Here is a 12637-nt window from a genome sequence, read left to right on the forward strand (position 1 = left end):
GTAAAGCAGCAGTAATCTTACTTGACTCCAATTTGTGCCCCTAGGCAACCTAAAACAGACACGCAGAATAAAAGACAAGTAAACATTTTCACGATACTCTTTCTGTAGATGGAAGCTTTTCGCTCAATCATGGGCCACTTTAAGTAGCTTACATGAAAATAATAATTTAAAAATGCAGGATGATTGAAAAGTGACTTATTTTAAACATAGTTGGTTGATTATTGGATTTTTGCCTCTTGTTTTCATTTGCTCTTTAATGATGAGAATTTTTTTCTAAAATGTGTTGTTGAATATGTGAGAGTTTTAAGAAAGAGTGTGGCGTGGGATGAAATGAGACTTGATTGTGGTGGCTTCACTAGAAAAAGCAAAACAAGTGGAGAGTAAAAATCAAAAGTTGATTTTCATTCACCAACTGTCTGTCAGGCATGAATATGTTGTTGTTGTGCTATAACATCTATGCTCATCACGTGGTCTACTTTTCCGTGTCTGCGTCCTGTCGGGATTTTGCTGACCCACTTTTTATAAATTCAAACATCTGCCACCAGTGACCCACTTGACAGGCGCATTTGTCCAGCTCAAAGCTTCATTTTTTTATTTTAGTTTTCAAAAAAATGTCTCACAAAGAGTCCTATTTTGTCCGTGGCAAAATAATGAGTGGAATTCCACTCCATCTAAGGCACCTTGAAACACTTTCGCCCCTCGAGTGTTCTATCTGTCCTCTGGCTTTTCGATGTACTCGCAAAGGGCGCCCCCACGTGGGCCAACGGTGTAGTGCGCGTCAGTCTACACAGATGATCGTCGTCAGATCAAATGACGGTTGTGCAGTAGCGTGTTGTGGCCAGAAGGTGGTCCACTTGTCTCATTTGTAATCCCGGGTGACTGTAGCATTGTTAGCCAATCATTGTGCAATCTTTGGGTCATGACTAGTATTTCTCTTTGAAGCACAATAACGCTCTTTCAGTAACTATTACAGCCTCCATGCCAATGTAATTACAAGGTCATGACACGCCAAATGTTAATGTTACATAATGTGTCATGGAGCACTGAGGGGTTACGTAATCGTTTCGCATTCTAATATTTATGATGCACACTTTTTGCATTATAAATGTAATTGTTAAATTCGAATATTTGCTTTTAATTTGTAATTTAATTCAATCTTAAAAATGACATTCCCTTTTCAATTAAACAAATCGAGGTCAATTATTTTATATGTTCAATGAATTCATATATGCAATTCTTGAGTTAAATGTGTCAAGTTGTGCCACTATGATGTCAACGCAGCAATTCGAGATTTTCGTTGGTGTGTTTGGGTGCAGGTTTGCCAAAGCAGCATCTTGGCGCGGCATCATTAAGGAAACGAGGAAGGAAGAAAGGAAGGAAAGAAGGACGCAGCAGGAAGTGTGGCATAGTGGCGTTGGCGCGGCGTTGGAGTGGCGATGACGTCGGTAGCGGGCGAGTTGGAGCACATGGAGATCCAGCAGACGTACAGCGAGGGCGTCAACAACCGCTGGGATGCCGACGACTGGGACAATGAGAACAGCTCGGCCAGACTCTTTGAACGCTCGCGCATCAAAGCGCTCGCAGGTAAATGCGCCGAGGGCGGGACTCTGCCATACTTTTGGCCAATGGCATGTGTGCAAAGAGGGTCATGTGATGATGAAGGCAGTCGTAAGATGGGGTCATTGGCTGGGTGTGTCCATGGATGCTGGTTGGGAGTGAGGGTGTGTGTGCACGTGTGGACGTAGTCTGTAGTTGTGTGCGTGTGCGTGGGCGTGCGTGTGAGTGGGGGTGTGTGCGTGTGTGTGTATTCATTGATTGGCGTTGTGGCGCTCAAGTGCTTTTGTTGCTTACATACGTGTGTATCACTCAGAAATGAAAGTCGAGATGATACGAACAAACATATTTTGTCACTTGAAATGTGCTAAATGAGAATGCTTTGAAAAGTCGAGGTTGACGTGTCGTCTTTCTCGCCGCCACTTTGTACTTTGACCTGCGTCACGCCTTCGTGAACCTTAACTGATCACTAACCTCCCTCGTCATTTATTGTCCTTGCCTGCGTGTGTGTGTGCGGGGGTGTGTGTGAGAAAGAATGGCAATGGAGATAAGATTTGTTGATAGGCGAATACAATCAGAGTGTTGACTAATTGCGAATGTTGGAGTGCATTCCGCTTTTACTCTCTTCGGGTTCTGGTGAACCTCTGTCGCCATTCGCTTGTGCTTGTGTGCGTGTGACGGTAGACGGCAGTTTCCTGGCTCACTGAATAATTCACAATCTTCTACAATATGCACAAGGACACGTCGTGCTTGTGTGGCCGTGCGTGTGCGCGTCATGTTACTGTATTGAATCCGACGGTGGAAGTACTGTACGTTGTTGGCCTCGCTGTAAGCGTTAAGCACTCGTGCACGGTTCTTTGCTATACCAAAGTTAGGGATGCTTGATAGATATCGGTACAAATATTCACTCTTCACTTATTCACTGATACCAAATAGCAATACCTTTTGTACTTTTTATATCAAATTTAATTTAACACAAACTGACAAAATATTGTAAACAAAACCGCTCTCTCTAATGCAGGTGATGATTTGCCACAGTATAGCGCCAACTACAGGCAAGGAGCACTTCAACTACGTCAGATTTTCTTTATACAATACAACACAACTTTATTTCTATAGCGCATTTCACAACAGCTGTAACAAAGCGCTTTCCTTAAGTATCGATGGCTGATCTCGGCAGCCTCCTCAATTAACCACTACCTAAAAATAAGGGCGTTGGACGGAATCGCGGCTTCTCCTGAATTCCGACTTTTCAGGAAATCAGAAAAAAATCATGTTTGAGTCGGGCTGAGCGATATGGCCTGCTGCATAATTCCAAACATAGATAGGAGACAGGATATGTTGTCGAATACAATTTGCTGTGTAAATTTCAGCACTTAACTGTACAATTGAAGCATTCAAGCTGCAAGTTATTTGAACTATTTAATTTGAACTAGTGAAGAATACCACTTCCTGCAAACGTCAACCTTATGTTTTGTTTCAAGTTCCAGCTGATTCATTTGAACGATCAGACTGGTGAGCTGATGTTAGAAAGTGAGCGTGTGCATGTGTGCGTGTGTGCGTGTGTGTGTGTCAGGAGTGTTCCACCCACATACGATATACTAGGAAACAAAAAACCAGCAGTCGCCATGGAGACCAAGTGGGATGAATTCCACGAAGGCGGCTGGCGAGTGCCGGTTCCTCTTCCTGTGTGTGCGAGCGTGCATGTTGACTGTTCAGTGGGGACGGGGCATTAAGTTCACCACCTTGACAGGAAGTGACTTGTTGACCCCTCCTGATGGAAGTTGTTGTTGTTTTTTGTTATCGTCACAGGAATGTTGTTGTGTGTGTGGAGGGAGGGGGGCGGTGTTGGTTAGCATGTTGCCGTCAAATTCATCAGGCCAGTCCGAACTGTGGCTGATCTTGGCCTGGAAAACAGATTGCAGCTAGCAAGTTTCTAGCTCACCACTCAATGTGGGCAAATGGGCTGCCACTTGTACAGCGCTTTCTTTTCTACCTTGGGTACTCTTCACGCTTCTCACTATTACATCATCTACCTACTGATGATATACCACCAGGAGGGGATCAGTATCTTACTCAAGGACACGTCAACATGGTCACAATGGCACAAAGCCTCAAACCCCAGGTTGGGAAACAACCACTCTACCACTGAGCCACGCCAACGCAATCCGCCAATAAGACATAAAATTCAATGTTTCCATTATTTTGCATTTATTATTTTTTTGTAGCAAATCCCATATTTGATTTTATCCAGTTTTACAGCCCTAAAAAAAAAATTGACTGCCATTGACGTTTAAATTTGTTCTCTGCCATCGATGAAAATGTGAGAGATGCGAGATGGCAAGCACTTGTGCTTCGCAATCTGTTGCTTGTAAAGAAAGATGAAAAAGAAAAAGAGAACAGATAATTCTTCACCGGCTTGTGATTTCAAAGCTTGTTTTTCTTGACGCCCTCTACAATGTGGCCTGCCACCAAAATGTCTTTGCCACTCTTGCTGCAGATGCTGGCATTGCCTTTGCACAACTTTTGAGTCAATGATCAATGTCAGGTGGCAGCAGCTTGTCAGGGAGACAAATGCCAACTTGTTGGAAGTCATACAGGTTGAGGCACCTGGCCCTCCAATAAGGTTTACGTATATTTGCTGTAAACAGAGTATACGTCGCATCGGAGGCAGTCAAGAGAGTGTATGTGTTGCAATGGTGAGAACAGAAGATGCAGTTTGTGGCGCGGATAGCCAACGTCGTGTCAAAAAAGTCACCGTCGGTCAAGTCCAGCCATGCATTGGGTCAGCGTCACTCACGGCTCATATCTTCATCAATAAATGATTGTGTTGCTTCCCCAGAGGCCCTTGCCAGACTTGTTCTCAAATGTTCAACAATTTCACATCCTAAAATAAGTCGTCAAAGCGCAGGTTGGGCTGCTCCATGTTTCTCTTTGTCAAATATCAACGCTGCAACCCCCTCCAGCGCCGCTCGGCTCGGTTTTCAGCTTGTGCGCTGGAGGTGAAGCCACCTCAGTGTGGATAAATGACTGCTTTTGCAATACATCCGTTTGTTGGCGGCAATTACAGTTGCTAGCTCCTTTTTGGGAAAATATTCATTAGAGAGATGCAACAATTAATTGATGAATCAACAACTAATCGCTGATCAAATCAGTCAATTATTTTGGTAATTCATAGTTTTGAGAATTTATTGAACATGAAATTGTCCAAGTGAAAGTTTACTGATTGTTTTTGTGTTTGCTCAAAAAAAGATACTTGCAAACATCTGCTTTTAATTTGCAACTCAATGAGCAGCATTTTTGTAGATTTTCTGACGGATGTTATGAACCAAACCAATATCGGAATTAGAATCCATTTCTGTTGGAGCAGTTTTTCTTTTCAATTTGAAATAATAGCCTCGTTTTAAATGGAGGGATGGTGTTTTGTCTGGTCAGTCTATTAAATGAAAAAAAGTAGTGACAGATTCATGGAAAAATAAAAGGCAAGTTATTTAAAAACAATCCACAGGAAAAATATTAACAAATAAAAGTCAACAGACTGATGAGAAAAGTTATCATCACATAATCAAAATACAATCAACACATTAATTAAAAAAAAAAGAATTGACGGATTAATCAATGATTACAATGGTGTTGAAAAAAATGCTAAATTGACAGATTGGCTGCCATGGCAGCCATGTTAGTGGAAGCAGTGCACGTCAGCTAGCAAGCGCGGATAAATGTAACATTTCAAAATGCACAACATTTCGCTTGCAACATGGGGGCGGGGGGTGTCCACGGCATTTCGGAGTGCGCACGTCACCTGTGATGAATTGGTGTTGGGATTATGAGGGGCTCCTTGAACAACTTTCTTCCAAGTTGGAGAGACCCCCGCTGTGAAGCATTCAGTGAAAAAAATACATGAAAAAGTACAAGCGCAAAAAGCGAGGTCAGTCTAGTTTCCAAGTCTTGTGCTGTGTATGAATGGACACGTTGGGTCTTTGTGGCCACGCCCCCGCCACAGGGGCCGAGCCACGAGGAAGCCGGATGACGACAGGAAACGCGGCGTGACGCTCGCTCGGCGCCAGGCCAGCACATTCTACTGACTTCTTGGAACATCTGCTGTCTGTTTGCGCTGCTCTCTGACCTTTCACCTCATCGCTCGTTGCCCTCTTTCCTTCTTCTTGTTGTGGACCCAAGCATGCCTCATAATGCTAAGCTAAGTAGTTCAAATAATCGTTCCAAACTCTTAAAAAAGCTCTCAGTTGAGCAACAGCACATGGACGTGTGGAAATGTCACGACTCACCTTCGTTGTTTGCATTCGCGCTGGAATCGAAGTTTAAATTGTAAAGAGTGAGTCTCGCCTTTTGAACATATCTCAGCTTTCCTAAACAGATCACGTTAGCTCTGCTTGTGGAGACACAAGAAATGTTCATAATACGTTTGTCATGTAGTTGACAACGCTATAAGGGCACTTTACCCAATTTTGCCGGTCCGTCCTCTGCCCTCCGTCCGCGATTTGGACACCCTTCCGTCCTTACACATCCGTCCTTATTAATAACAATAATCGTGTTCCGTCGCCGTCCATCTTCGTTCTTTTACAGCGCTGCTGTCCTTACTTTTCACTGAACTAAAAAAAATTAAAAAATAAGAATTTTCGAGATGCAGTGGTTTCTGACTTCCTGCTTGGGCTTCCAGTATCAGAGGCATAAAACACCGCCAGCTTTCTTAACCGGCTAGTGTTAACCAAGATAGCATTTATCTGCCAACACAATCACCGTCGGTCACCAGACTGACTGGCGGTATGTTGACTTTTTAAAGCTGTTCAACTCGAGTGTCTGCTGCAAAATGTCAAATTAAAAAAACGAAAAGAAAAACGATCTTCACTGGACATGTCCAAAGAGTTTGTGCCTTCCGTGGATTTTCTTCTGAAATGATGTCCTTCCTCACTTGCTGTGAGGTGACACAACACGACAGGTACAACTCTTTTCAGAACTCTTGGTCTGAGGATCGCATTAGGAAACTAAACGTGTATGCAAAAACTGTCTCCATCAGTCACCAAAATTGATGTTGACGTCTCTAGTTACTCTCACACCAACTTCTGAAAATATTAAAATGATCGGCCAAGTTTAAGGGTGTTTTTCCTCTCCATAGAGACGCTCATCTCTACAAAGCTGATGTCCTTATTGAGAGAAACGGCTCGTCCATAAAATACAAAATATTGGGCAAAATAATATTTTTTGAGGTAGAGCTATCTACATACATTTTGGGGATGATTTTATTTGTTTTTGACTTGGACGTGTTGCTCTGTGTCCTCAAATAAAATAAATACGAAGAAAGATAAATACATCCATTGTTTTTGTTTTACAGCCACGTCTTGCCATGTCACACGGTGCCGCACTTTGAAAAACGTGCATGATTCTCACATTGACTTGATGCGCCTGCGAATTGAACATTTTCAGTGAGGCCCTTTCAGATAAGACGGGCGGGCCGTAAATCGAACAAAAATGACATCACCGTTTCTTTATATTTTTAATGTCTTAGTAAGAAGCAACTCAACAGCTTGTGAAATGGAGATGGATAACAGATGCTAATAAACGCATAATTAGCGCTGGTGGTAAGATTGCTAATGCTGTCATTGAGACGATTCTGGTGAACTTGCTTGTAACTATAAATGCAATTATGGTTTGCTAAGAAATAGGCTCATAAATAACCCCCTCCCCATGTGTTAGCGATGCTAAGAATTAGGGCTCCACAATAGATATCGGAAAAAAATACAGATCTTTGCGATAATGGTCTATGCAATATGCATATCGTAAAGACATGCATTCAGTTTCTGATGGAATTGGATGCTTTTATCCGAATTTGACCAGTCAAAATTTGCATCTGCACCCAATAGTTGAACATTATCTCAAGAATTACAATGAACTTACGAATATAAATCTATCATTCTATTATTAGATAATAAAAAAGTCATTTCTTTAGGCACTTTAAATATCGCAGTAACATCGATATCAACAACCATATCACGTTTTTCCAATATTGTGCTGCCCAAAAATAATCATAAGTGTTTATTAGCGTTGCCATGAAAAAGTAAATTGTCTGCCATTTTTATGCTTTAAATAACTTCATGTTCAAACAGCAAGTGGCGGCGCGCCTCAAACAGGAAGAAGATGCGCGCGCAAACAAGCAGGTCTGCGAGCGGCGCTAATCTTAGCGTTGAAATTTTGTCAGGATGTTTGGATTTGGGTTGGCTGTCCGTCCGTCCATCTGGCCGACGGACGCTTCCTCTCTCGGCCGCACTTTGAACACGTCGACTTTTTCACCTTCACCCCGCCAACGGATCAATTTGATAATTAACATTCTTATCTTTTTCATTCTTATCATTTCCGTTCTTATCATTCACTTGTTATCATCAACAATTTCCTCCTTGGTGGAGGTCATAATCCCGACTCAAGCACTGTTCATTAAATGTTGAAGACTGCAAAAAAGTTTATTTTCATTAGGAAAATATTTCTTAAATTTGCAATGAACAGTTTAATGTTTTAATTTTTTTTTTCAAAATCGAATTAAAAAAGTGACAGTAAAAATGTATCTTTTGACCAAGAGAGTTTGGTTTTCCTCTTCTCTCTCAATGTGTTTTCCTTTCTCCTCGAGCCCGCCTCTTATGCAAACGAACATGCCGCGATTGGCTGCTCCCTCTAGTGCCCCCGCCCCCAAGACACCCCCCCCCTCCTCAGCAGGAGGTGATTTCAGTCTGGAGCATTTCAATGTGCGAACGTCTCGCTGGAAGACAAACACCCTTGTCCTTCCTTCCTTCTTTCCTTCCTCCCTTCCTTCTTTCCTTCCTTATCTTCTTTTTCTGCCTCCCTCCTTCTCTCTTTTCATCCCTCCATCTGTGGCTCTCCTTCCGGCACGTTTCTCGTCATTCTTGCTTGTGGCGGGTGAGTTGAATGGAGGCTCTCCTTGTCTCGCGCACACATGGACGCACACACCAGGACTGAAGCTCCTGAAGTGTTTGGCTTGATCAGGATCGCAATAGCATCGGTGTGAAGAAACTTTTTTGTTTTTTTTGTTGTTTTTTTTTCCCAATTTTTTTGTGGCTGCTTGACGAGAACTGACGCAAACGTTTTTTGAGCATGGAGCTCCAGAGCAGCACCAGTGCGTTTTCTACGCTGGACTACGGCGGGGGGCCGCTTTCCCCTTCTTCTCCTTCGGGGGTCCCCGGCCCTTCTCATGGCCACAGCCCCATGCGGGCGTCCAGTCCGGGGCCCGGCGGGGGCGGCGGCTTCTCGGGCCAAGCAGCCTTCAACTACAACCAGCTGGAGGGACGCTTCAAACAGCTGCAAGGTAAGAAGGACACAGATGTGTTTGCTTTCTTTGGGAATGTCAACGGGAAGAAAGAAGGCGGAGGCCAGGCGGGGACGTTTTCAACCACTTTCCTGCTGCTCTGATAGAAGCTTCTGGTTTGGAGCTTTCCTGATTACAAATGAAAAACATCCAATTTCCCAAAGCTAGAAAACAGTAGCAAATTTCTGCTGAAGGAATTTGTTTAAAAAAAAAAAAAATCTCAATTTCGTCCATGTGGAGACGAGATGTTTTGGATCACCAAATTGATTCTCTAGTCTTGCTCGCTAGTCTTGGTTGTAATCTGTAGTCACTAGGTTGGGAGATTTGGTTGTGGAACTAAAAACGTTTGTTTGGGCCATTGACTCTGTTCTGCTTCTTGGTCTGCAATTGGTTTTGGCGCCATTTGTTTTATTGCTGTTTGATGACATCGAGGTCGGCTAAACATGACCTGCGTGTACAGACTGCATCGGATGCATTTCCCATTGATGCCCGCGAGGACTGGGTTGGATTGGGAACAAATCGGAATTTGCTTGAAATGAAAAAAAAATCGTAATTGTTTTGCAGTATGAACGTAGCCATGAAATGTTTTTTTTTCACGTTACAAAAGGTTGGAAGACATTAGCCATTCACTTTTTAGAAATCAGCTGCTAGCTTTTCAAACTTTATTTTTTTTCCCCTTGTACGTGGTCATACGTCGCTTCGAAGACTTTAGCTGCTATCTTCTCAAAATCGTTTTGTAAGACGAAGAAGAGCTGCTTGGTAGTAACTGTTCAAAGGCCAATTTGTTTTATTTTTTGTGTGTGTCACATCTGGAGTTGGAGTAACTGTGTTAAAAAATGTCTTAAGTGGCTGCAGAAGTGAAAGTCGAACTTGACATTTGAGTCAAGAGAGGAATCGTAAAACAAGAAATGCCTTGAATGAGTCACACACTGCGAAATTGGCCGGGCTGCACAAACGAGCGCTTCATCAACTTTCTGAGATGAAGCCACCCGTCAATCATCTGTCAATTATGTGCATGCAATAGTTGTGCTCGAGACGCATTCAATGACTCAACACGGGGACATTGTCGTTTTTGTGGGACACGATTGGACAGAACATCCATTTGCTAACTGGAAATGCGAGGCCCAAATCGACGCCTGACAGCTTTTGTGTGTCATATCCCGGCAGCTCTTATTTAGCTGAAGGTTAACGGATGCCCGAGGTCGTAACTTGAACCTCGGAGGCTGCCGTCTGCTTCTCCTTCTCTTTCTTCATGTTTGCGTCCTCACTAACTCAGTATTCGACAGCACCTAACGGAACGTCAATCAAAGTTGCTGCTTGTCTGCTGCCACAACCTCAACTTGGTTTGTGTTACTTTTGTTCTCTTCAAGAAGAATGTCCAGTCTAAATCGACGCTCTCCAACCATATTTACAGTCCGGAAGGACTTTTAGATGAAGCGGCCGACAAATAAAAGCAAAAGCCACTCCACATTCTTCTGAATGTTGTTATTAAGTTGTGGAAGCCCCCAACTTTTTTGTCTTCTACGTTTGGGTGTGCCCAAAGTTTGTTGCGTTTGTCCACTTGACTCTGTCATTTAGTTTTGGGTGTCATCATTTCAACAAATCCTGCTTCCGAGGATGTTGGAAATGGAGGCAAGGAATTCAATCTTTGGCTATTCCGCCTCGCTTTGAATCCAGGACTGCAGCACAATAATAGTTGGAAACGGACTTTGAAGGCCACGCTTGGCGCACAGTCCACACGACAAGATTGGTGTTTTTTTGTTTTATGTAGAACAGATCGTCAGTGTTGTTCTTCTGTCTCATCATTTGACCTTTGCCCCTTTCCCAGGCGCCAGTGGGCCTTTCCCCCAATTTTCAAAATCAAACTTCTTTCAGACTTGAATGGTCAATGAAAAATTTTTTTGGGCAAGACTTTGTATCCAATTCTGTTTTGGGAATGCTGGTTTGGATGATCGCCTTTGATTCTGAATGCAAACTGTATCGCTTGATTGGTGGTGAGCATGCATAAATCCCGCGGTGGACCACCGGAGCACATTTTTTAACAGAGCCTTAAGTGGGGGCTTACCCGACTGCCTTAATACACTTCTCAAAAGCACGTAATTTCAATCAATATTAATCCAGTAACATGACAAATTTAATGCGTCTTACTCTCCAGAGATGTTGTTTGTACAAGTTTGTATGTGTGCCGATCGCAACGTGTTTTGCTAGTCAAAATCAGACGACATAAAAAGTCCGACGTCAGCATTGCGGCCCTGTGAAGATGAATTTGAATTGCGATTGCTTAAAGAACCTTCTTATGGAGTTTTCGTTCCAGCACGACTGTTTGTAGGCGGATTCAATTGAGCCGTAGAAAACAAAGTCTAGACCAGGCGTGTCCAACTGTGGTCCTCGAGGGCTCACGTCCGATTCAAATGATCACGAGCATTATCAGGCTTGTGCAAAGCTTGCTAATGAGCTGATCATTTGAATCGAATGTTTTGCTTTTTAGGGGCCGGGAGGGCTGGATAGGGACCCGGACTTGGAGACAAGTGAAGGCCAGTGCTTGAGCGCTTATCGCGATGGAAGTCACATGGATGCACAAAGACGGCCAAAACAAAAGCGAGACGGCCCTGTGAAAGCTCGTCCACCCTTCCTCCCGTTGTTGTCCCTCAGCAGCCAATCAGATAACAGCTCACTGCTCTGGGGGTCCCCAAGTTGTTAATGGACAGGAGGGGCGTGTCTAACGTGATCAGCCAACCTCACGCTTGTCCTCATCGCTTTTCCTCCCGTGTGTGCTCATAGTCTTCCTCATCCATATTTCATGCTCGGCCTTTCGCCGGAATTAGAAATGAGACGCGGTGAGGGAGGATCAAGACCTGTGTTCCTCCTCTTGGTCATCGGGAACCCAAAGATGGGCGAAAGAGATTCAAGTGCGTGGCGTGTCACTCATGTTTACAAAAAAGAAAGGTCAATTTGTCAAAGTTTCCCGGGATACATTTTTTTGTATGGGCGCGACTAAATATTTTTATAATAATTTAGTAATCTTTCAATTGTTGCTTTTTCAATTGCTGGATCAGATGTTTTCCGTCTTTTTTTAGTATCTTTTTTTTGTTTTATGGTGTGAAGAAAATGTGTGGTGATGGGTAGTAGAAATTGTGGAATTGTGCCAAAAGATGACGCAGTTAATGGAGTGGGCGAAGATGGCCATGCAAAAAAAAAAAAAAAAAACTTCGATGCTTGCCTGTCCATATTTGCCTTGTAGAGTGGCAACGTTCTGCTACATATGGAACCAAAAACATGTCAGACTGTCACCAAAACTTATAGGGACATGTATAAAAAAATTTGATAACTACTGTCTTAAAATATTATAAAAAAGGGCAATATGTTCGAAGATGGTCACATATATGCAAGTGTATATCAATACGGCAACATTTGCTTTGATGCATGATGCCTTTGACGTTTGCTCTTTTATTCCTTACACGACTCAACCAGTGCGGGTGTCAACGAAACCAAGTTTTGTCAACGTCAGGAAGGCTGCAACGAGATTTTTAGCCAAATGTTGGAAACGTCTTACCGGAGCTAGCAGTTCCCTCATCTGTACAAATAGGCGGCATGCAGAGTTCCACTCACCACTTGTTGTGTATTTGAACGCTCCTTTTATCAGAGTAAATTGTTGAACATTACAACTGTTCATTTATTGAAGGAAAAATGGATTCAAGTGCGAAAGCAACAAGCACAGAGATGAGTAACACTTTGGCTGTCAATACAAAATGC

At 43.1% G+C, this 12637-nt stretch overlaps 1 protein-coding gene across 2 annotated transcripts in view; it reads left to right on the top strand.

Annotated features, from left to right (window-relative positions):
* The window catches only part of sptbn1 (spectrin, beta, non-erythrocytic 1), a 55489-nt gene that overhangs the window by 10187 nt on the left and 32665 nt on the right, over nucleotides 1–12637 (top strand). The window contains exon 2 of one of the 2 annotated variants that reach the window (XM_088305155.1): nucleotides 1317–1584. In XM_088305155.1, coding sequence (XP_088161281.1) covers nucleotides 1437–1584 — 148 coding nt within the window. In that variant the 5' untranslated portion in view covers nucleotides 1317–1436. Of the gene's footprint in view, nucleotides 1–1316; nucleotides 1585–8623; nucleotides 8885–12637 lie in introns of those variants that run through there. The other variant, XM_088305153.1, reaches the window with a different exon arrangement.

This window comes from Idiotropiscis lumnitzeri, chromosome 9 (genome assembly GCF_059441095.1).
Source record: "Idiotropiscis lumnitzeri isolate Australia: NSW breed Sydney's pygmy pipehorse chromosome 9, RoL_Ilum_1.0, whole genome shotgun sequence".
Classification (NCBI taxonomy): Eukaryota; Metazoa; Chordata; class Actinopteri; order Syngnathiformes; family Syngnathidae; genus Idiotropiscis; species Idiotropiscis lumnitzeri.